We start from the raw sequence: 25,630 nt of genomic DNA on the forward strand, positions 1-25,630 counted from the left end.
AGAAAGACAAGCACTGACATTGCGTATGCAAGAAATGTGCAAACACTGACATGTGCACAGAAGGGCGCGGACACTGCATGCACAGAACAGCTTGGAAATCAGCGCATACACAGGATGCAGCACGTGAAGCAATCCACACTTGAACTGCGCTACTGCCAAAGCAGGCAAGCATTGTCAAAAATACCGTTCCCTAATTCTTCAGCGATATTATAGCCAAATCGCGCTGCCGAAACATATGTTATCCCAGAACTACCTGCATTACTTTTTTTAGAATCTCCTAAAAGAACTCTTGATCTGAAGTTAGATTCTGAACATACTCGTTTACATTCTGAGCCAGACAGACTGATCGGGTGTCATGAATCCCATGGTTCAAAGAATATTAATGCAATTTAATTATTTAATACTAAATACAGTAATTAAAGGGAAATAAATATGCAAATGAAGCAACATGAAAATTTGACAGAAGGTCAATATTCGAGATCATTTTCACAAAGATGTTGTTAGAACCTCGCAATTCAACTTATAGCTTTTATTTGGTCAAACAGCATTTTAAAAATGGCATGTTTTATCCATATTTTAGTTTTTAAGCAAAACCTGATCCTATATTGAAAATAGAAAGCTTAAGAACAAAATTAATTTACCCTATAGATATTTTGAGTACATTGGAAAAGATGCAAAGAATAAAGCCACTACTATATGAAATCCATTACTCACCATCACAACAGAACATTTAGAAATGCATTCAGTTTGAAATTAACTGTTTTAAATACCAATTCATAAATGATTGCAAGAGTCAACTGCTGCATTTAAATCATTTTTAAAACTTTATCAGTGATTGTATGTTAGAGGAAAAGGTATTTATTCTGCAGGAAAATTACTCTTTGGAAGTTCAGGTCTTTTGAAACTATCGTGACTTTAATTCCTTTTACATTTCCTTTTTAAATGAATAGTATTAATTATGCCTTCATCTTATGCTCAACTCTGAAATGAAAGAAACAGAGCATGATGCACATCATGGCAACATCATGCTGCTGTCATTTTGCCAAAAACAAGATTAGAAGACCAATGTGGCACACTGAATTGATTGCCAGTAGATAATGCCAACCAGTCATTTTTGAGATTTAAGTAAACTTATTTGTTCAAGCTATGAGGAATTTGGGGTTTTAGGCTTGATTTGTCACATTGCATTCAGTTGAGTGCTACTACTTTTCTGTTACTGATGGTACTTACAGGAATAAATTTGGCCTCAATAGTTTCAAGGAAGAAATATGTAAACATTATGATTTTACAAAAAAGGAAATGTTTATCCTTCACAGCAGCCAGCAAATATTTGGGAAAATTCAATCCTCCTCTACTGCTGATACTTCACCAAATGAAAATTACTGGATATGAAACTGAATTTATCCAACTATATACTATCTAATTGTATATAATCAACTGAAATTAGGAATATGAACTATTACTCAAGACAGGTTAAGAATATCCTAATCCTAAACACAGATTAACACAAAGTGTCCTGGATTTTCATGCAATCATCAAACTCACAGGCCCACCATAATTCCAATGCAGTTCTGACCAACAGACCAACTCATTTTTATCCTATCTGCTACAATTGCTTTGTCTGATCATTTCAAAATCATTACATGATGCAGGTCCATCCTTCCATATTCAATCTTCTATTGAAGCAAATAAACAAGTACTGATCACTATTACTTGTATTCCTGATGACATCCACTGACTATCTTTATTTCTAACAGAATAATATTCACAGATTTATCTTTTGATATCAACTTAATGTCAGCATTCATAGAATCACAGAATCCCAACAGTGTGGAAACAGGCCCTTTAGCCCAACAAGTCCACACCGACCCTCTGAAGAGTAATCCCACTCAGACCCATTTCCCCTACCCTATATTCACCCCTGACTAATGCACCCTTGACTAATACCAAAGTATTTTAAACACAAATCATACACGTTTCCCCCAATTTAAGCTTTTGCATTTCTTACAAATGGTATTACAGTAAAATCTTATTTAGAAAACATTTTCAAAATAATAACAAGTGATTGCACGGGTTAATGACTGTAGTATCCAATCGTAATGAGGGAAATAAATGTTATTTAAAAAATGAATCCTCCAAATTTGAAACAAAGTTGAAGCATGGAAAAGAACTAATCATGTCTGCAATTCACAATAAGTGTCTCTGAACTGGGCATGTTTAAGCCCATTGATTAAATATGAGGCTGTAATGAAAACATTAATTTGGACTGTTATTAGCAAACTATAAATCAGCCACGAGCAACTCCTATTTACTGGAAAGAACAAATACACATACTGAACATTATGAGTTGCTTTCTGAACTGGTATTTGAAAGAACATTTGTTGTAGCACACAGGCTGCAACTGAAACATTCAGACCATACCTTTCCCAGGAATTTATTATTAAAAATCATTAACATTCATTTATCCAAGTTAAGCATTCCTTTCTAGGTTTACAAAAAGACTCTAAAAATAAAGCCACATCTTTTAGAAACAAAGCCACAAATAAAGTACATTGGAAAAGGTTCTAATATCACTCAAAATACTGTTTACATTTAAAAGTAATTTTCAGTCATTTAACATTAGGTCAGGCAGAAGCGTGCTGACTGAAATTGATTTAAAATGCTTATTAACACCTATTTTCAGTCGTATTAACCAAACTTTGCAAAGTTACCGCATTAATAATATCAAGGGATACTGTTTAAAGCAAATTTTAAAAAACATTTCAAAATGTTGTGTGATTGCATGCAATTATATACCAATGAGTTTGGAAAATAGTTGATCATGATTAATTCAACGGCTCTCTTTTATTTGCATGGCGCCATGCACTATGCACTTAATACCAACTCTTGTTTTACAGAATAACTTTCTTGGAGACCAGAGATTTCCTCTCGGCTTTCTCCAAGCCAACATGAACTCACTCATCTGGACTTTGTGCCTGCTGCTAATTAGTCGCATGCCTGCAGAAGGAAAGAGACAACAACTCCATGTCGAAAGCAAGACTGAAATGCATACTGTTGCTCATAATCGATACAGGCGTTCACCTGATATCAGCAACAAATGTTCTTACACTTTCTTGGTCCCACATCAAAGGATAACAGGTCCTATCTGTGTAAGTTCAAAGAATCCAGATACAGACAACAATGGGCTAAGTAAAATGGATATGGAAGAGCTGAAGGAGATTATGTCCAAACAGAAGAGGCAAATTGAAAACCTTCAGCTGTTAGTGGAAGTGGACGGAGGAATAGTGAATGAGGTGAAACTGCTACGGAAGGAAAGTCGGAATATGAACTCACGTGTAACACAGCTTTACATGCAGCTCTTGCATGAAATTATTCGCAAAAGGGACAATTCGCTGGAATTCTCTCAGCTAGAAAACAAAATTTTGAATTCTACAGCTGAGATTCTGCGAATGGCTACTAGATACAGACAACTGGAACAGAAGTATGCAGTATTGTCTTCTCTTGTTAATAATCAATCTGTGATCATAACTAAATTAGAACAAGAATGCATACGTAGTCTTACTCCAAAGGACTACGAACCACCACCTCTCGTGCAAGTTGTACCACAATCCATTCCTCGCAGCAGGCAATACCAGACCAATTTATTCGGCAGTAATGAAATACAGAGGGATCAAAATCCCGCAATTGCACGGGAACGAGGGCTTCGCTCAAGAGCTCCTTCACATGAACCTTCTCCTACAACTGCTACCATTACAGAATCACCAGTTACTGAGGAGTTAGATGGTATGTTTGCAAAATTAAAATAATGTGATGTTATTAATGCAAGATTATCAAGTGATGCAATATTTCCAGCTTTCAAAACTGCTGCTACAAGTTCTTTTGTCACACTAATTATTCCACTTAGAGGTCATAGTTAATTTCCTAAATATCTTTCGAAATAGCATTTCAGTTAATTCAAATCATATTAACTTTCATTCCTCTCGACACAAATTAATCATATTTTTCAATGGTGATCAATTGTGAGAAAGGACAATTTTGTTGAAGCTGAAATGTTTGTCATTATAGCTTTGATCATTGGTTAACTTAAAAATTGCATTGCATTGCATTCAATTTTATTTTTGATGGGCACAAATAGTAGAATTTAAACAAACAAAATTTTGAAGAACAGAAAAAAGATGTTATCCCTGATAATAACGCGATTACAAATCAGAATGCTTTCAGTCAAACTTTCAAACAAAGAATAATAATTTATGTGCTGTATGACAGACAAATTATAAGCACAAAGATATCAACAGTTCACCATCAGGCTTCAACTATGTGTTATCATACAGAAATGGACTTCAAGTACAAAGTTTGAGCATCATATTAATGTTTACATAACTCACTGCTAGCTATGTGCTTTTTGCTATTAAGTAATATCTTGAAGAAAATCTTTTGAAAAATTAAAAAGTAAACAAGTTTCCTTATTGCCACTTCTGGTTATCTTGCATGCGATTTTATTGTGGAAGCAGCAAGAAATCATTGATACTGTCATGAATAAGGTATTTAACCGGCTTTTCAGTCAGCAATGAAGGAATAATGTCTGCTGTTCATTTCACTCACGGCCACCCATCGAGACTTTGCCGAGTTTTTGAGTGCAGGCTCGCTGTCATAGGACATTTGATCCAATGCAGTGACCTCTACAGAGAACTTTTGGTGAATGAACAGTTCAAGGAACATTGAGGCTCTACAACCAGACATGAGACATGCAGACCAAGGACTACAGGAAATACAAATCAATTTAAATGACGTACAGAATCAAAACAGAGAAAATGATTGAAAGCTGTGATTAAGAAACAGATAAAAAGAGACAAAATGAGTTTTTTAAAAAATTACATTTCAAAAAATATTTCAGAAGGAAATTAAACTCAACATTTGAAAAATTCAATATGCACTATTTGTGAGGTCTTTTGCCAGTAATTATTATTCATCATACCATTAAAAACGGGATTATAAATGATTGTGCCAGCTCAACGTTTTCTCCCTTTCTTAATAGTATGGTACCTTCAGGTCCTTACAATGATTTCAATGGAGGTCACTGATGTATATTCAGCCACACAAATGCCTGGCAATAACTGTGTCAATGTCTATTTCCAATAATAGACACTAATTGTCATTGCTTAATAAATAATGGCATTACCATCACGAAATCTTCCACTATCAACATCTTGACAGTATAAGATTAACTAGAAACTGACTGGGACAACCACATAAATACTATGACGATAAGAACATGTTAGAAGCTGGAACGTTTGTGACAAGTAACTCACATTCTAAGTCCCCAAAGCCTGTCCATTATCAATAAGACATAGGTAGGAGGTTGGTAGAATACTAATTACTTGCCTGGATGAGTGCAGCTCTTACAACACTCAAAAAGCTTTGACATCATCCTGGACAAAACAACCTGCTTTATTGGCACCCTATCCACATCTTCAAAAGTCACCCACTCCACCACTGATGCAGTGGCACACCAATTTGTATGAGCTATAATGTGCACTGTTGCAACACATTCTCCTTCGATAGCACCTTCTAAACCATGACCTCTGCCACCCAGAAGGACAAGGTAAGCAGTTAAGACAATAACATCATACAAAATAGAAACAGGAGCAGTCCTTTCAGCCCCTCAAGTTTGCTCTACCATTTAATATGATTATTGCTGATCCAACACTCCTCACATCCACATTCCTCCACTGATCAAAAATTTATCTCAGCCTTCAATACAGACAAGGACTCTGCCCCTCTGAAGACTCTCAACCCTCAGAGAAATCCCTCGTCCTCTCAGTCTAAAAATTGTACTCCTTCATTCCAAACTATGCCCTCTAGCCCTCAGACTCTCCCATGAGGAGAAACATCCTTTCAGCATTTACCCTGTCGAGCCATAGAGTTATAGAGTCATAGATATACACAACGGACCCTTTCATCTAACTCGTCCATGTCGACCAGACATCCTAAATAAACCTAGTCCTATTTGCCAGCACTTGGACCATATTCCTCTAAACCCTTTCTATTCATATATCCAGATGCCTTTCAAATGTTCAAATCATACCAGCCTCTACCACTTCCTCCAGAAGCTCATTCTATATATGTACCACCCTCTGCGAGAAAAGGTTGAATCTAAGAATCATATGTGTTTCAAAGAGATTATCTGTCATTCTTCTAAACTCCAATAAGTTCAGTCACAACCTACTTAATCTTTACTTGGAAATCAATTCCTCCATACCAGAGATCATCCTATTGAGCCTTTTCTGAACGGCCTCCAATGAAGTAATTTTTTTTTAAATAAAGGGACCAGAAGTGTGGACTGTACTCCAAATGTGGTCTTGCCAGCACCTTGTACAGTTGCAGTAAGACTTTCCCACACAGACTCGGCACCCCTTGAAATAAGGGATAACATTTCTTAGCCTTGGTTACCTGCTGCACCTGTGTGCTAGTTTCCTATGCTTTGTGCACATGTATTCACATGCCCCTTTGTCTTACAGCTTTCTGCAGTTTTTCTCCATTTAAATAAAACTGTTCCTTTCTTATCCCTTTCAAAATGAACATCTCCATATTTTAGCACATTACACTCCATTTACCAACATGTCAAACCCACTTTCTTAACCTATTAATATATCTGTGTAAACTATAAGCATACAGATCATAACTTGTTTTTCCACATATTTCTGAGTCTTCTACAAAGTTGGCTACAGTACATTCTCTTCCTTCTTCCGAGTCATGAATATATATTGTAAACAGTTGCAATCTTAGTACTGATGCCTGTGGAACCTCACTAGTTAGAAGTCACCAACCTGAAAAGAACCCCTTATCCCCACTTGCTGTTTCCTGCCCATAAGCCAATTTTCTGTCCATACCAATGTACTATCCTCAATGTAAATATCATCACTTCAACTTACCAAGGAGATCGAGCACCTACACTCAAGGGCAATTAGGGAGGTGTTATAAATGTGGCCTGGTCTGTGACTCCTACATGCAAGAAAAAAAATTCTCCAGGGAAAAAAAATATGAATTAGATACTCTTTTTCATTCTAAAGGATAACAAAATTGGAACCAGCAAGCGAGTACAGAACAATATTCCACTAGCACTAATATTTTGGGTCATGGATATATCCCAGAAATTCCCATTAACATTCTTCATGATCTTACTTAAATTACCTTACCAAGAGAGAAGGCTAAAACTGTTAATATTTGCAAAGGCAAGAAAATTAGGGATAGCTTCAAATTTTGTTTGAAAGGATTTCTTAAATGGGTAAACTCTCTCTTTAGGAAGTTGAGTCACATTTTTGGATTTTCATCAGATTATTCCTGCAAGGAACTAATTGTGAACCAGTTGTGTTTGACTTGCATTTTAAGAAGTTTCGTCTGGTTTAAAAAATAACAAGCTTGCAGGTATTGAGACTCAGAGTAAGAAAAACACTTTAATCTTATTTACACAAGATACAAGGCACATAAACAAGTCACTTCACCCAATCAGGCCATGACTACATTTAGAGATATTTTACACAACTCAGAATCCCAACATTATGGAAGCAGGCCCTTCGGCCCAACAAGTCCACACTGACTCTCCAAAGAGCAATCCACCCAGACCCATTTCCCTGCCCTATTATCCTATTTTATCCCTGACTAGTGCACCTAACCTATACATCTCTGAACATTATGGGCAATTTAGCTTGGCCAATTCACCTAATCTGCACATCTTTAGATTGTGGGAGGAAATCAGAGCACTCAGAGGAAACCCACGCAGTCACGGGGAGAATGTGAAAACTCCACACAGGGTAAAAACAACAGACAGTCGCCCAAGGTTGGAATTGAACCCGGGTCCCTGACGCTGTGAGGCAGCAGTGTTAAGCACTGCGCCGCCCCATGTGTTCAGATATATGACAACACATGCCTGGAGCAGTTGACACTTGAACTCAGACCTTCTGGCCTAGAGCACTCTTACATTATAAGGGCCCTATGCCTATGTTAAAATGCTTCACTCAAGTCTCGTCCTATCTTACTTCAGGATAATCTAGTCTAATTCTCCATTAGCTTCTCTCTCACAGATAGTTTCTAATTAACTTGTTTTCTTTTTGATATTCACTTATGGGAGATGTCCATCACTGACTGGCCTGCATTCACTGCCCATCCCTCCTTACCCTTGAGAAAGTGGTGGTGTGCTGCTCTCTTGAACACTGCAGATTACATGCAGTCGATTCTTCCACATTGCCCTTAGGAAGAGAATTCCAAGATTTCGACCCAACAACAGTGAAGAAACAGCAATATACAGAGGAACCTGTATATCAATTATCCGAATATTGGATTATCCGAAGTGATCTCAAGGTCCTGATAGAAACATTACGTCAAAGAGCGGTTTCAATCCTGATGTTTACAGGTACAATGATTAAAAATGAACTTGGCTCGCTGAAATCCTGCCGAGAACAGTCTTGGACTGTCCAGTCACCATCTCTAACTGACTGATCTCCCGCCCTCTTTTTCACTCCCACATTTTCCCTGGAGTTCTACACAGGAGTGAAACCCAACCCCCCCTTCCCTAGATAATCTCTCCAACATAGTGCAGAAGTGGAACCTGTCACAAAGTTGTGTGTGTGTGTGTTTGTGTGTAGACTTACCCCACAAAGGCAGCAGCAGTCTTACTCTTGTATAGTCCAGCTGGTCAGGAGGGGGCTGGGGCGCTGATGGGGGTTGGACGGTGGGTGGGTGGTAATGGACGCAGTTGGGAGTAGGTGGGGGAGCAGGGTGGGAGCAGACAAGGCGGGTAACGGACAGGGTGGAGGCGGGGTCTCGCGCACAGTGTGCTGTTGCCTAGTCTCCTGAACGGGGAGCAGACTTCACAGAAAACTTTGAGCCCCAGAGGAAATCAATTAACCGAATAATCAATTATCTGAACGAAATAGTGTCCACCCATCTCATTCGGATAATCGAGGCTCCTCTGTGTTTCCAAGTCAGGATGATGAGTGGGTTGGAGGGTAATTTGCAGATGGTGGTGCTCTTGTGTATCTGCTCCCTTTGTCCTTTTAAATGGAAGTGGTCATGAATTTGGAAAGTGCTGTTTAAGGATCTTTAGTGAATTTCTGCAGTGCATCGTGTGGACAGTGCAGACTACCAATATTGAACATTGCTGGTGGAGAGAGTGGGTACTTGTGAATGTAGTGCCAATCAAGCAGGCTGCTTTGTCCTGGATGATGTCCAGCTTCTAGTCAATGGTAATCCACAGGATGTTGATACTGGGAGATTTAGTAATGCTAACACCATTGAATGCAAAGGGGTTCAGAGATATTATTACAGACCTTTGCAGAATATAGGACTTGAACCTCAAACTCCTAGCTCAGAGGGAGGTACATTACCACCGCACAACAAAAGTCTCATGCTTGTATTTAAATGCTTCATTCAAATCTCATCCTGTCTATCCTCATGAAAATCCAGTGTAAATCTCCACTAACTTCTTTCTCATACGGTTGCCCAGCCTCTCCTTAAACAACCATTGTTTTGGTTCAACCACAGCCGAGTTTCACATTTTCGTTTCGGTAAAGAAGTTTAATCATTTTTGTTCATTTGTAAAGTATGTTAATTTGGTCAACATTAACGCTGAAAATAATTACAGTTTTTTCCTATCATTCTTAACAACAGAATTATATCAATAATGAAATATTTTCACTCATGTGAGATCAGCATGGCGTTCCTGCTGACAATATATGCTTGGGTCAGGCGGTAGTCAAGGTGAATGCCTGAATGTGGAAGGAATTTAAGCACCATGCTTTCCTAATAATAAAAAAGGAAAAGGTGATGGCATTCAGTCAGGTTTTGAACAGAGGGCTGTGCCTAGAGCCAAGAATGAAGGCACAGGAGGAAATTCTTTGTAGTTAGCAGTTCTCAAGAAGAAAGGTAAGACCAACGATTAGTCAGCTCACTAAAAAAGACAGAATTTGTGCTTTATTTTTTCTTAACTTTTTCAAAGGACTAGTGGAACAGAGTGCAATACGTGAGGTTTGATTGTTAAAATTAACTCCTACCTGTGCAATAAAACTTCCTACATATACATTTCAAAGTCATCTCATAGTACTATTCTTTACAGAACTTCCTGTATATGTGAAAAGCACATATGAAAGACATGATATCCCCTTCAGAATGCAAGGAAGTACAATTGTTAAACACATTAGTTATGCCTTTAGAAATATAGTTGCTGATGTGAAGAACTGGAATAAATCTTTATTTATTCTCAAAGTTAAGTGTTACAAGCACAGACCTCTTAATTCCACAATCACAGTTTGATTCTGTCAATTTGTAGGCATTATTCAGTTCATGCCCACTATCTGCACAAAATAAGACACAATGCTATAGATATTAACTTACAATGTTTAGGAAGAGACATCACTCCAGGTATAAATATCCAGACTTCGAATGGTAATGGCAACTAAGAATATCTAAGGCAGACCTGAAGTCTACAGTCTGTATTTTAACTTATTTAAGCATTCTGTCTAATTATTATTTTCCTCTTTCTTTTCCTGAAATTTCCTGTTTAGAAAGGTAAAATGTACTAACAATGCAAAATGCATGATCTTTCCATTTATTAACACCCAATTCCAGCTTCAATCATTCTATCAGGTATGACATTAAGGAATTTCTAATACATGGCCAATGTACCTTCCCTCCAACCTTACATCACCTGATCCAATACCATAAAATATTGTACTTTATACAATGAATGAACAAGATGGTCTTCATTTAACTTGAGACAAATCCTACAAATTTATGCTTTCATAATAAATATCAAGACTGACTAAATTCATCTCATTTTAAATCCTTACAGTAATTATGCATATTTTCATCCTCTCAGATACCCAATTCCCAAACAGTCCTATGAAGAAACAGCATGTTAAGGAATATTTCATTCTCCAATACATAAAACCTCATATCTAATAAAGCCTTTAAGTGATATCGAGATTTATTATTTTGCATGTTCAACTCTTTTTGAATAAGCAAAAATGAAAATGTTTTTGCATATCATAAAATTATGTAGAATGCTCATTTAGATCACCTAAAAGCTGAAAGATAATCCAGTAATTATGAAATCATAACATTTCAAGAAAGAATTTAGCACAAGAAAACTTGACCACATCTCTAAGTTTACTTCAAGAATCCTTTTGGTGGAATCATTTATAATAAATGACATAGAAGAGCTGTTTTAATCAGAATGATACTTCTCATTACAATATTAAATTGCAGCATGAGGGACTGAATATTCCCAGTCTCTGAATGACATGAACAATGGCAAGTCAGTGGTAAAACAGGGGAAAACAAAAAAAAAGAACATTTACATCAAGAGCAAAAAGTTTGCTTTTCTATGGAAGGTTCAAACATTAGATGAGCATTTTGCTGGTTAGCAGTGAGGTGCCCATTCATTAACATCTCATTGTTACTTCATCTCACTAAATTTTAATATAAACTGCAATTTTCTGATACTGAAGAGAAGCCAGGGCTGGACCAGATATATCCAAGGTACTATGGGAAGAGAGGAATAAGATGGCTATGCCTCTGGCAATGACCTTTACATCATCACTCTCCTCGGGAGTAGTACCAGCTGATTGGAAGAAGGCAAATGTTGCTCCTTGATTCAAGAAAGGGAATCGGGAAATCCCTGGGAATTACAGAACAGTCTGTGGTAAGCAAGGTATCAGAAAGAATTCTGAGAGATAGGATTTATGACTATCTGGAAATACACAGTTTGAGTAAGGATAGTGAGCATGGCTTTGTGAGGGGCAGGTCATGCCTCACAAGCCTTATTGAGTTCTTTAAGGATTTGACAAGACACGTAGATGAAGGTTGAGCAGTGGATGTGACATGGATGTGACATATATGGATTTCAGTTAGGCGTTTGATAAGGTTCCCCAAGATTAGCCTCATTCAGAAAGTTAGGAGGTATGGGATACAGAAAATTTGGCTGCCTGTAAAAAAGACAGTGACTGGTAGCAGATTGAAAGTATCGCGCCTGGAAATCAGTGACCAGTGGTGTCCCGCAGGGAAGTGTTCTTGGACCTCTGCTTTTTTGTAGCTTTTTTATAAAAGACTTGGATGAAGAAGTGGAAGGATGAGTTAATAAGTTTGCCAATGACACAAAGGTTAGTGGTGTTGTAGATAATGTTGAGGGCTGCTGCAGGCTACAACAACAGTGACAGGATGCAGAGCTGGTCTGACAAGTGGCAGATGGAGTTCAATCTGGATAAATGTGAAGTGATTCATTTTGGAAGGTCGAATTTGAGTGCTGAATATAGGGTTAAAGACAGATTTCTTGGCAGTATGGAGGAACACCACAATCTTGAAGGTCCACGTACATAGATCCCTCACAATTGCCACCCAAGTTAATATGGTTGTTGAGAAAGCGTATGATGTTTTGGCTTTCATTAACAGGAGGATTGAGTTTAAGAGCCAGGAGATTTTGCTGTAACTCTATAAAACCCTGGTTAGACCTCACTTGGAATATTGCGTCCAGTTCTGGTCGCTTCATTATAGGAAGGATGTAGATGCTTTAGAGGGGGTGCAGAGGAGAATTACCAGGATGCAGCCTGGCTTGGAGGGCTTGTCTTATGAAGAGAAGTTGAGTGAGCTCGGGCTTTTCACACTGGAGAGAAGGAAGAAAGGTGACTTGATATAGATGTACAAGGTAATGAGAGGCGTAGATAGATAGCCAGAGACTTCATTCCAGAGCAGAAATGGCCGTCACGAGGGGTCATAATTTTGAGATGATTGGAGGAAGTTATAGGGGAGATGTCAGAAGTAGGTTTTTTACGCAGAGAGTGGTGGATGCGTGGAATGCACTGCCAGCGGTGTCAGAGACATTAGGGACATTTAAGCGACTGCTGGACAAGCACACGGATGGCAGTAAATTGAGGGGCATGTAGGTTAAGTTGATCTTAAATTAAGATAAATGCTCAGCACTACATCATGGGCCGAAAGGCTTGTACTGTGCTGCGTTCTGCTGTTCCATGTTGTAAAGCAGACACCATTAATACCTGATTTTAAAGTCAGAGTGATGATCTGGCAGCTGCAGCTCGCTGACATCCTTTATATCATCATAGTATAAGCACCAGCTTCACCGCATCACTATGGAATACTTCAGACTGATTTATATGTAAAACAGACCAATGCATCTTCACTGCATTTTAGAGCCCACGACCCTTGCAATACTGCTGCCAGGACACTTTGCACACGGGGACAAATACACCCAGCTCATGCACTGGAACAGGGTGCACTTTAAGGCGTAGCTTGCAATCTTAGCACTCACCCAGTTTGCACTTACTTAGATGCTCATGACATCTCTGCCTCACCTGGTCTTTTACCAGAAACGTAAAGTCAGGTTTGCATGTTTGTCAGCAATGAATTTTCAAGACAGTGGACAAATTGGTGTAGGGCAAGATGCTACATCAATGTTGCAGTTACAGCATATGACAGCAAGTTACACAGCATGTGCTTCAACCAAATAACCATGTGTGAAAGACTAAATGTAACAGTCCTTAGTTCAGTGAGACTACTGGTCTATCCTCAGTCGGGAAAGTTGGTGAGCTGTCCCAAGTGAGTGAGTCAGAAGCAGAGAGGAGGAAAGGTTAAAACTTTGTGGAAAATGGGGAGGGTGAGAGCCACAGAGGGAAGATGCTGCATGCAATTTTGAGCATGGTAGGCCATGAACCTTGGTGGGAGGTGTGTGCAAAGGTAGAGTCAGAATTATTATGAGGCAGCAAAGAGAAGTTGGTGACAGTTACTCTGGCAGAATGCAGAAGATTGTTAACTTTACTACGTCAAAATGTGGCTACCTCAAAACAAACTGGAAGCATTTGAAATGGTGCGCAGATGGAGTTTAAACATGGTGCGCACAGCATGAACACTCTAAGGGTGCAGCACCAGCAATCATTTATACTGCTACCCTGCACAAGATTGAGAGAGGAGCAACATGAAATTAACTTAAACAGGTGGGCAACATAAAATCACATGAAAAAGGTTGCTGGGGCTTATGAAGGGGAACCTTCCATGAAATTCCTTAAACTGACAGTCAATTTTTGGGAAAATTCCAGCCCAAAAACTGTTCATCTCTGAATTGTGAATATAGCCAAGAAATGTTTTAAAAATACTCAGGTAAACACAAAAACAAATGTCAAATATACTTAAACAAATGACTGGGATAGCAAAGATTGCGTTTTCTTCAAATTTAACTCTCTCCCTATGCATTATCCCCAAATAGGTCAATATTTTCCTTCTTTCCGCCCATCTTAATTGAGGTATTTTCATGGCACAGTAAATTCAGCAGTAATTTGACTGTCCAGTTATATAGTTTAAAATAAAACTTAAACAAAAGGACCATCTTCCCTCAGTTTCATTATTGATGACACAATGTGCTATATCATAAGAAACAAAAATCTAAATAGGCCATTCAGATCATGAAGCCTTTCCATTATTCAATCAGATCATTTCTAAAATTTTTGAATCCTCCAGGCTACCACAAATTCACAGAACTTGTGTGTCTTTTCTTTCCATGCATTTCCATCTGTGGTTGGCCCTAGATGGTACATGCTCCTTGTACAGTCTTTCTTTCTCAACAGAATAAATTATTCTCGACACTTACGAAATTATGGAATGAAAGTTACTAAATAACATGCCCCTGTAATGGCCACTGTAGTGCTTGCAATGAGGTTAGGTAGTTGGACAGCACAAAATGAGTTAATCTGGTCCAATCAGGGAGCCGTTGCTGACAGATAAAAACAGGAGTATCAGACATCCTGATCACGCTGAGAGCTGGCTCTGAGAGAGCTAGATCAATAAAGGACTTTCCACCTGTAGCTAAAAGGTGACTTGGTGATAAGATACTAGACTCTGTGGCATTATTTCAGCCATCATGTCACATTAATTTATTTACTTCTACATTATCAATTCATCTATTAAATTATGAATGCTTTGTGCTTTTGTTTATCTGTTTGCTGGCTTTCCCTGTCTGAATTTATAGGCTGGTACATTCTCTCGTTTATACATTCTGTCTCTTTCTGTCACGTTCTGATCATCAACTCTAACAGGACCCTATCGTAATTCAGCAGAATTTGAAATAGATTACACATCCAAGTTAGCACATATAGTTCTTCAAAATGATAAGTATTGTTGAACATTTTTCATTCTTATTGTATTAATCAACATATAGCCATGTTCTCAGTCAGGTTATTTAGTTATCTCTGCACAAAAAAATTCTTGAAAGCATTTTAGCATGCTTTAACATCAGACTCATCATTGGCAAAGCTTACTACAATCAACTTCTAGAAAAGAAGATAGTTCAGAGAAATATAGTGCCTTGAATACCAATAGCAGTGATAGAATGAAAATAAGGAAAGGACGGATATGTTTAACATTTACTTCACATCAGTAGTTATAGAAGTGAAAGAGAACAGCATGCAGGACATCTCAAAAAAATTAATATTGAATAAGGGATGGAGCCTTAGCATAATTCATGTTAGACCACATACTATAAGACACAGGAGCAGAAATTAGGCCATTAAGCCCATCGAGTCTGCTCCGCTATTCAATCATGGCAGATAGGTTTTTCAACCCCATTTTCCTGCTTTCTTCTCATAAGCCTTTGATCCGCTTGGCAATCAAGAACTTATCTATCCTCAGTTTTAAATTTACTCAATGACCTGGCTTCCATTAGTCTTCTGTGGCAATGAACTCCTCAGATTCACCACACTCTGGCTAAAAAGGTTTCTCCTTATCTTTGCAAATTAAAAGTGAAAAGTAGTAGTAATGGCAAAACACAGAACAAATCCTCAGAATCAAGTTATTTTCATCCCAGGTTTTTATGATTAAGTTAAATTTGAATATTACAAATGTCTTCAAAAGTTCTCTTCATTCAGGAACATTCAGCTTTAGTTCGGAAAATAGCATGCCATTCCACTTGTCCAGAAAGATAAACAGTAAACCAGGGCATTACAAACCAGTTCATTAAACATGTGTTAGCAGGAAATTTTGACTGTCAGAATGATGGAGCGACTGAACTTTTGAAAATGCTCAACTAATGAGAGGAACCAAGCCTGTATTTGTAAAGAGTATGTCACCCCTGAAGGAATGTACACTTTGGTCAAGGGAATGTTTGTGAATGCTGCTTATAGAGTCTTTGAATGCCCCTATAAGAGACTGTTTGCTGAAGTTATTCAAAAAATGGAGGTAAATTATTGAGCCATTTGAGATTGGCTGCACAGTAGAAGACAAAAGTTATGGATAAAGAGCACCTAGTTTAACTGGTATGATATGATTATTGGTATTCGACAGGGATTGGTATTAGGACTCAATTATTTGATAGGTTTATTAATAGTTTGTAAAATGTACTTTTCAGCTGATGTATTTCTAAGAAAAAGCAAAATTTATATTCTTGGCACTACAGCAAGCTAGCAGTGAGATATATACATTGTTTCAATTAGACTATCCACTTAACATATGTTTTAACAAAAGGACATTAATTCAACCAAAGGATCAGATTGTCAGGTGTAATTTTAATCAAAGCTGTCACTGTATCCAAAGGACATGTTTAGCCCAATGCTTGAATATCATGAAACCTTTTAGAAATCAAATATTCAGGTGTATATTTACAACAGTTACTTCCTGTGTAAAGTAAAATCCATTTAAACTGTATTTTTCCATAACATTTTGATCCCAGGTTTCAAAACACCAAACTTATTCTGCACTCTACCACACATACAGTAGTTTATTTTTCTTTGCATTCACTTTCTGTACATTTATAAATTCCACCAGGGAATGGGATAACCAATAATTTTGGTTGTTGCTCAATGGAAAACAAACTTTACTGTATCATTAGAACACAGGGAGAAAGTGAGGACTGCAGATGCTAGAGATCAGAGCTGAAAAATGTGTTGCTGGAAAAGCGCAGCAGGTCAGGCAGCATCCAAGGAGCAGGAGAATCGACGTTTCGGGCATAAGCCCTTCTTCAGGAATCTTCAGAATTCCTGAAGAAGGGCTTATGCCCGAAACATCAATTCTCCTGCTCCTTCGATGCTGCCTGACCTGCTGTGCTTTTCCAGCAACACATTTTTCAGCTTATTAGAACACAGCAAGCTGGGGAAGGAAATAATGATATCTCAAATAGAACAGCACAGTTATTCTTTATTTCAGTCACATACTTGACTTAATGTGGAAGTACATAAGATTTATATACGTAAAGAAATTTCAGCTCGTAGCTTACATCTATATTTCCTCATGTTAAGGCATCAAACAGTCTGTACTTTCACTAGATCAGCACGAGTTCTTAATGCAACTCATCCTAACTAATATACAATTATAACGCATTTATAGGGTCATAGAGAGGTACAGCATGGAAACAGACCCTTTGGTCCAACTTGTCGATGCTGACCAAATTGCCCAACCCAATCTAGTTCCATTTGCCAGCACCGCCCATATCCCTCCAAACCCTTCCTATCCATATTCCCATCCATATGCCTTTTAAATGTTGCAGTTGTAATAGCCTCCACCCTCTGGCAGTTCATTCCATACACGCACCACCCTCTGCGTGAAAAGGTTGCTCCTTCGATCCCTTTAATATCTTTCCCCTCTCATCCTGAACCTATGCTCTCTAGTCCTGGACTCCCCCACTCCAGGGAAAAGACTTTGACTATTTACCCTATCCATGCCCCCTCATGATTTTATAAACCTCTATGAGGTCACCCCTTAGCCTTCGACGCTCCAGGGAAAACAGCCCCAAGCTATTTCAGCCTCTCCATATAGCTTAAATCCTCCAACCCTGGCAACAACATCCTTGTAAATCTTTTCTGAACCCTTTCAAGTTTCACAACATCCTTCCTATGGCAGGGAGACCAGAATTGCACGCAGTATTTGAATAGTGGCCTAACCAATGTCCTGTACAGCCACAACATAACCTCCCAACTCCGATACTCAATGCTCTGAACAATAAAGGAAAGCATACCAAACACCTTCTTCACTATCCTATCTACCTGTGACTCCACTTTCAAGGAACTATGAACCTGCATTCCAAGGTCTCTTTGTTCAGCAACATTTCACAGGACCTTACCGTTACGAGTATAAGGCCTGCCCCGAGTTGACTTTCCAAAGTGCAGCACCTCTAAATTAAACTCCATCTGTCACTTCTTGGCCTATCCGCCCATCTGATCAAGATCCCATTATACTCTGAGGTAACCTTCTTCGCTGTCCAGTACACTTCCAATTTTGGTGTCATCTGCAAACCTATGTGCACATTCAGATCATTAATATAAATAACAAAAAATAGTGGACCCAGCGTCAATCCTTGTCGCACACTTGGTCACAGGCCTCCAGTCTGAAAAACAACCCTCCATCACCACCCTCTATCTTCTACTTTTGAGCCAGTTTGTATTGTGCTATCCTCAACCATCACTTAGGTTAGTAATCAATTTGATGACAAAGTGTCATTTTATATACTCGAGAACCTGGCATTCAAACCTAATCCAGAATATATGGTAATAAATCAGATTTGCAGCGATAGCCTGAACTATATTGCCTTCAATTTGCATTGTATCATTGTTGCCAAAGTGAACAGATTAGCAATTTGCTTTATTTACTTCATTTTGTAACAATTATATATCCCTTTTCTTCTGATCATTTTAAATAATATTTCCTGCCCTTTACTTCATTGTAAATCAGAAAAAGTAGTTAAGCTGGCATAACATTCATTGGAGCTGGTACTTGCTGTGCTGTTACTGTTCATGCTCTCTCTAAAAGCCTAATGAAGTATTGCTTTATTCTGTATTATGACTATTATTATTTTGTATTATTTTATTGCTGTTTTGTATTAGTTTGGTCTGTGGAATTCCTTACCCAGCCACTGAGAAATAAGAAAATTCTCAAAAATTAACACAAAAAATGTGTTAAAATTTGCTGATCTGATCCAAACGAAATCATCCTGAAATATAAACAAGTAGTTTCTACAATCCAAAATCCACAGTTTGTTCATAAATGTCTTCTGAAGCAGACCAGCATTGTAAACACATCTGTGCTGCTTTGGGACTAATACCACTTAGATATAGATGAAGCTAAGTAAATAACTGCATTAAGAGTCTAACCTAGCAACAGGTCTAAATGTTATAATTCTTACACTACTTTATGACCTGAAACCAAACGTTAATAGGGAAATTTTTGAGATTTTTAGTTTAGCAAAGTCATATGATCATTCACAATTCATCATCAATCAATAAAGAGGGAAAATTAGAGAACAAAGGAAATCTAATCTGAAACATAAAAGCAGATAGTAAGAATTTAATAGAAGAGGTAACACAATTACCATTTCAGAAAATTAGACTGGAGAATTAATAATGGAAAATAATGAAATATCTGTGAATTGTACAGATACTTTGCATGCTTCATGTTAGCGAATGGACATAACTTCTCAAAAGCAGTGATAAATCAGGAAAAGGAAGGAAGGGAGAAATTCAGAATATCATAACTAACACAGAAGTAACACTGAGTGAACTGTTGGAGCAATGGTTCTGATGGTCTTCATTCTGAGGTCACAAAAGAAGTAGTTAGTGAGGTTGTTAATGTATTGGTTTTAATTTTCCAAAGTTCCTCTGATGGTTTAATTTGATTAAAAGATAGCAAATATAACATTTTTATTGAAAAAGGGAGACAGGAGGAGAAAACTACAGGTCAGTTAGCTTATCATCTGTAATGGGGAAAATATTAGAAGCTATTTTTATAGCAGGGGACTTTAAAGTATTCAAGATAATTAGGAATAGTTCACACAGTTTTGTGAAAGGGAAATCATGTTTAATCAATTTATTGGGAGCTTTTTGATCAGGTAACATGCTGTGGATAAAGGGTAACTGGTGGATGTACTGTATATTGATTTCCAGAAGGTAGTTGATAAGGTACCATATCAAAAGTTACTGCATAAAATCAAACCTCATGGTGTCATGGGTAGCATACTGGCATGGATAGAAGATTGCTAGTTAACAGGAACAGAGAACAGGCATAAATACCTTTTTGGCAAAATGCAGTCAATATTGTGGCACATCAATGATGGGATATTAAAAATTTGCCATTTCTATAAATGACATAGAGAAAGACAGAAGAGGTATGGTTGTCAAATTTGTTGATGACACAAAGATAGGTCGGAAAGTAAGTTGGGAAGAGGACAAAAGAACGCTTCAAGAAAGATATAGCTAGGTTAAATAAATGGACAAAAACATAACAAATAAGGTATAATGTGGAATTGTTCATTTTGGCAACATGCATATTTAAAAAAATCTAAATGATGAGAGATTATGGAGCTATTACATGCAGATCATCTGGATGACCTCGTGCAAGAATCATGAAAAAATAGTATGCAAATACAACTTATACATTATCACAAGGGAAGCTGAATATAACTGTTTTAGTTATACAAGGCACTGGTAAGACGACATCTACATACTGTGCACAGCGTTCACAGTGTTGGTAGCCTTATTTAAGGAAGGACTCAGTGCAGTGGATGAAACTCGGAGAAAGTTTACTGGACCAATATCTGAAATAAGAGGGCTATCTTATGAAAAAAAGGCTGGACAGGCTAGGCTTCTACACGCTCAAGTTTAGAAGAGTAAGAAGTGACTTGGAGCGTGAGGCATCTTGACAGGCCAGATTTGCACCATATGGGAGAATAGGATGCTTCATCGCATGGGAGAATGGATAATTAGCGGTTACCCAGTTAAAGTAGAAGTTAGCAACTTGTTTCTTTCAGAGGTTTGGAACTTTTCCTGAAAAGATGGTAGAAATAGAATGGTTTCAATATTTTAAAGAAGGGGTAGCTAGATTCTTGATAAGCAAATTGGGGTGTGGAGGGAGGAAAGTGGTGGAACGTTATTAAGAGTAAAAAATGAGGTCTGCAGATGCTGGAGATCACAGCTGCAAATATGTTGCTGGTCAAAGCACAGCAGGCCAGGCAGCATCTCAGGAATAGAGAATTCGACGTTTCGAGCATATTCCTGATGAAGGGCTTATGCTCGAAACGTCGAATTCTCTATTCCTGAGATGCTGCCTGGCCTGCTGTGCTTTGACCAGCAACACATTTGCGAACGTTATTAAGAGTTAGGTGGGAATGTAGATTTGAGATTACACTCACGTCAGTAATGACATTAATGATTCGAAAAGTAGTCTACAAGGGCTGAATGGCCTACTCCTGCTCCTAATTCGTCTAATCAAATTTTAATTACTTTGTGCAGAAATTGTATAGCAATGGCTACAGTCTTCATTGCAGAATTAACATCTACATTTTTCATGAATTTCCAGGTCATGTTTAATGGTTGGAAACAAATACTTTACTCATTCATCTTTACCAAACTTGGATGTTAGGGTCACATTGTTACGGCTTTAAGATAATAGCAATTATATGGTAGGAAGAAAAGAGACAAAAGACAAACAGATATAATCTCCTCCCTTTCAACAACTGCAATTCGATCTTCTTATCTAAGACACTTCAGGGAATCTTTCTAAAGAAATTTTCCAGATAAACACACTGCACCAAATCTTACTTGGAAAAAATAATGTTAATGAAGCACACAATTATTCATACAGAAATCAATTAGCAAATTCAGAGAATTAAGAGATATTGAATGATTTACAAACAGCATCTTACAACAATCCACAGGTTGATAACTAAAACTGACATCAGTACCAACCTACATCCTAATTACACATTTTGTTTACATTATTTTATTATAATGTTGTTCTAAATCTCTCTGTGGAATATCAAACAACTCTCCAATTCCAGTCAATGAGAACACTCTGTCATCCCAGACTAAACATACTGACCACATCCTCAAACACGTTGAGTTCAAATTTTTCTACTTTACACTATATTCCAAAGAGTAAATATTAGAGAATAGTAAATTATACTTGCCTGTATTTTATTGTTTTGGTTATTTTGTGGCTTTTCCTCATACAAAACAAAAATACCAACCTGGTAATCTGTCAACTTAGGAAGAAGTAAAGCTGACCTATCAGCAATAAAGAGAATGCACAAGTCTCAAAGCAAGATTCTGGAGATCACGTTTTGCACACTAACTGAAATCAGTGTCAATTTGATTATGAATAAAATGAAAATTTAGATTCAGATTCTTGAAAGGTAAATCCAACCCACAATGTAAACCAGCAAGAATTCAAAGGCCTAACTAGTCTTTCCAGCATTTCACCTGTATCTCCTCCAATCTTGTGTACTGTATTCACTACACCCAATGTGGCCTACCCTACATTGGAGAAACCAAACACAGGCTGGGTGACCACTTTGCAGAACACCTCCGGTCTGAGCATAAGCATGATCCCGAACTTCCCATAGCCTGTCATTTTAACACAGCGTCTTGCTCACATGCATACTTGTTTATCCTCGGCATGCTGCAATGCTCCAGCGAATTACAGAGCAAATTGGAGGACCAATATCTTACCTTCGAACTAGGCAGCTTACAATCGTCTGGGCTCAATATTGAGTTTGAAACCCTCAAATTGTGAGTTCATTCCTTCCCTTTCTTTTAGCTTTGTTTGTTACATTCTTTGTCACCCTCTCTCCCTTCCACCCACCACACCGGGACTGTCTGTTCTTTCCAGCCTGGCATTTAGACAGACCATTGTTTTGTCTTTCTCACATTCTAATCACTTCATCTGAACTGTCAACATTCTTTATCCCCCAGCACACCTTCCTCTCCCCATAGCCCACTATTGCATAAATGCTGCCCCTCCATACTTCATTTCAGCTCTGCTGAAGAGTCATCTAGTCTCGAAACATCAGCTTGCTCTCTTTCCATGGATGCTGCCTAACCTGCTATGATCTCCAGACTATTTTGTTTTCAGTTCAGGTTCCAGCATCTGCAATAATTTGCTTCTACATGGAATTAACAAGTCTGTTTTACCTATGGAACTTATTCACCATACAGTTCATTTTTCTCCACAGCTGCACCTTCAATGCACAATATACCATGAATTAATTTCATGATTACCCAAACCCTAATGTTACTTTCAAATCATTGGCAAATTAAATAAAATAACTTAGAATGACTTGCACTAACCATGAAATGATACTTTTGACTCTTGAAATCCAAAAAGAAAACAATAGATAATACATTGTCCTGGTTCAAATGGAAGTGGGAAGCTCTCTGCTACAGAATAAATTGTTGTTTCACTGTAATGATACCACAACCCAAAAAAATGGAGTACAGGGGCAGCTATGGCTTAGAACGGTCTACTTCCAATTATTTAGGAGAGCAAACAGACTAAGATTTGCATAGGGCTTTAAACTAAACACTGCAGGGAACAGGAGGGCTCAGCTGCATGGAAAACTAGAAAATCAAAGGTAAGGGAAAAGGTTAGTAGAAAATAGAAGAGTCAGATATGTCAATATCACATTGCACCAAGGAAGCATAAGATTGTAGGGAAATTTGATAATAGAACAAGTTTAAAGGCTTTGTATCTTAACGTACAAATAATTCAGAATCAGGTAGACAAACCGATGGGGCAATTGGAGGTAATCTCAAGGCCATTATGGAAACATGGTTACACAGAGATCAAAACTGGGAACCTACCATTTAGAGATATTTGACCTTTCAGAAAGATCTGAGAAATGGGAAAAGTGGTGGAGAAGCACTGTCAGTACGAGATGAAGTGAGGACAGTTGTGAGAGACAATCCAGGCGCAAATGACAGAGTTCATTTGGGCAGAGATGAAAAAAAACAGTAAGGGAAAGAAGACATTTGTAAGAGCAGTTGACAGATCCCCAAACAGTAGCTATTCTGCAGTAAAGGCTATAAATCCACAAATTATAGGAGCTTGTAAAAAGAATTGAGCAATAATTTATGGGTGATTTTAATCTTCATGATGATCGAGGTAATCAAATTGGACAGGATAGCTATGACAATGAATTCATTTGGGATAGTTTCCTACAGCAATATATTGTGGAGCCAAGGAGGGAGCAGGCTATCTTGGATTTGGTAACAGGAAATGAGGCAGGCCTGATAAATGACTTCATTGTAAAAGATCCTCTAGGAAGTAGTGCTCATGATGTGACAGAATTTAATATTCAGTCCAAGAGTGAGAAATGTGGGTCAGAAACAACTTTGTTTAACTTAAATGAAGGGCATTACAATGAAATAAGGACAGAACTTGCCTAAGTGAACTAGACAGATAGATTAACAGGAATGACACAAAGCAAGCAGTGGCAAACATTTAAAAAGGCAATTCATGACTCTTGAACAAAAATACAGTGCAGTGAGGAGGAGAGATTCTAGAGAGGGATAAACCAACCATAACTAACCAAGGAAGTTAAGGGGCGTATTAAGTTAAAAGAAAAAAACGTGCAAGATGGCAAAAGTCAGTGATAGCTCCAAAGACTGGATAAATTCAGAATCCAGCAAAGCGGACTGAAAACATAATAAAGAAAGCAGAAGCAACCTATGTCTAATCTACATGGAATTAGAGAGGAATGTAAAAACTGACAATAAGAGCTTTTTTAACTGTATAAAAAGGAAGAGAGAGGCCAAAGTGAACATAGGCCCTTTTGAAAATGAATCTGGGGAGGTGGTTATGGGGAACAAGGAAATAGCATAGGAGCCAAACAAATATTTTGTATCAGACTTTACAGCCAAAGATACTTCAAACGCTCCATCAATATTAAAGAATACTAAGTTGAATTAAGTACCATCACTATCACTAGATGAGTAGTATTAGACAAAATGAGGCTAAAGTCAGATAAGTCCCCTGGCCTTGATGGTACTAAGCAAACAGTGGCAGACACTTAGAGGTAATTCATCAGTTGTAACAAAATGTATCAAGATAAGAAGGGAAGGTTCTAAGAGAGGGATATATCAGGGCTGACCAAGGAAGTTCAGTAGAGTATTGAGTTGAAAGAATAAGCACAAGGAGACAAAAGTTAGTGGCAGCACCGAATCAAACACAGAAAGAGGACTAAAAAGATAATAGAGAAAAAAATACAAGGGTGAACAAGCGAGGAATATAAGAGTGATGTAAGGGCTTCTTTAATTATGTATAAATGAAGAGACAGATTAAAGTGAACATTGGCCCCTGAGAAAACATACCTGGGAAGATGTTATGGGGAACAAGAAAATGGCAGGGGAATTCAACAGATATTTTGCATCAGTCTTTACAGTGGAAGGTACATCAAACATTCCATTAATACTAAAGAACACAGGGAGAATTAAGTACCATTATCATCATGAGAGTATTTAGACAGACTAATGGGAATAAAGGCAGATAATAAATATCAGAATGCCGTGTTAGCTTGCATGCATTCTAGCATCTTAAAAGAGGAAGCTATAGGGACAGTGGATATGTTGGTTGTAATTTGAGAAGCAGAGTGGCTCACTGGTTAGCGCTGTTGTCTCACAGCTCCAGGGACTCAGGTTTGATTCTAGCCTTGGGCAACTGTGTGTGTGGAGTTTGCACATTCTCCTTGTCTCTGTGCATTTCCTATCGGTGTTCAGGTTTCATCCCACAGTGCAAAGATGTGCAGGTTAGGTTGACTGGGCATGCTAAATTATCTGTAGTGTCCAGGGATGTGCATGCTAGGTGGATTAGCAAT

At 37.9% G+C, this 25,630-nt stretch overlaps 2 protein-coding genes across 5 annotated transcripts in view; one reads left to right on the forward strand and one right to left on the reverse strand.

Annotated features, from left to right (window-relative positions):
- ralgps2 (Ral GEF with PH domain and SH3 binding motif 2) overlaps nucleotides 1-25,630 on the reverse strand; it is a 431,788-nt gene that overhangs the window by 103,586 nt on the left and 302,572 nt on the right. The gene's annotated exons all lie outside the window — the stretch shown is intronic.
- The window catches only part of angptl1a (angiopoietin-like 1a), a 79,715-nt gene that overhangs the window by 19,258 nt on the left and 34,827 nt on the right, over nucleotides 1-25,630 (forward strand). Inside the window, exon 2 of the mRNA XM_060830100.1 lies at nucleotides 2,898-3,783. Within this exon, the coding sequence (XP_060686083.1) occupies nucleotides 2,949-3,783 (835 nt within the window). The 5' untranslated portion in view covers nucleotides 2,898-2,948. The remainder of the gene's footprint in view (nucleotides 1-2,897; nucleotides 3,784-25,630) is intronic.

This window comes from Hemiscyllium ocellatum, chromosome 9 (assembly GCF_020745735.1).
Source record: "Hemiscyllium ocellatum isolate sHemOce1 chromosome 9, sHemOce1.pat.X.cur, whole genome shotgun sequence".
Lineage (NCBI taxonomy): Eukaryota > Metazoa > Chordata > Chondrichthyes > Orectolobiformes > Hemiscylliidae > Hemiscyllium > Hemiscyllium ocellatum.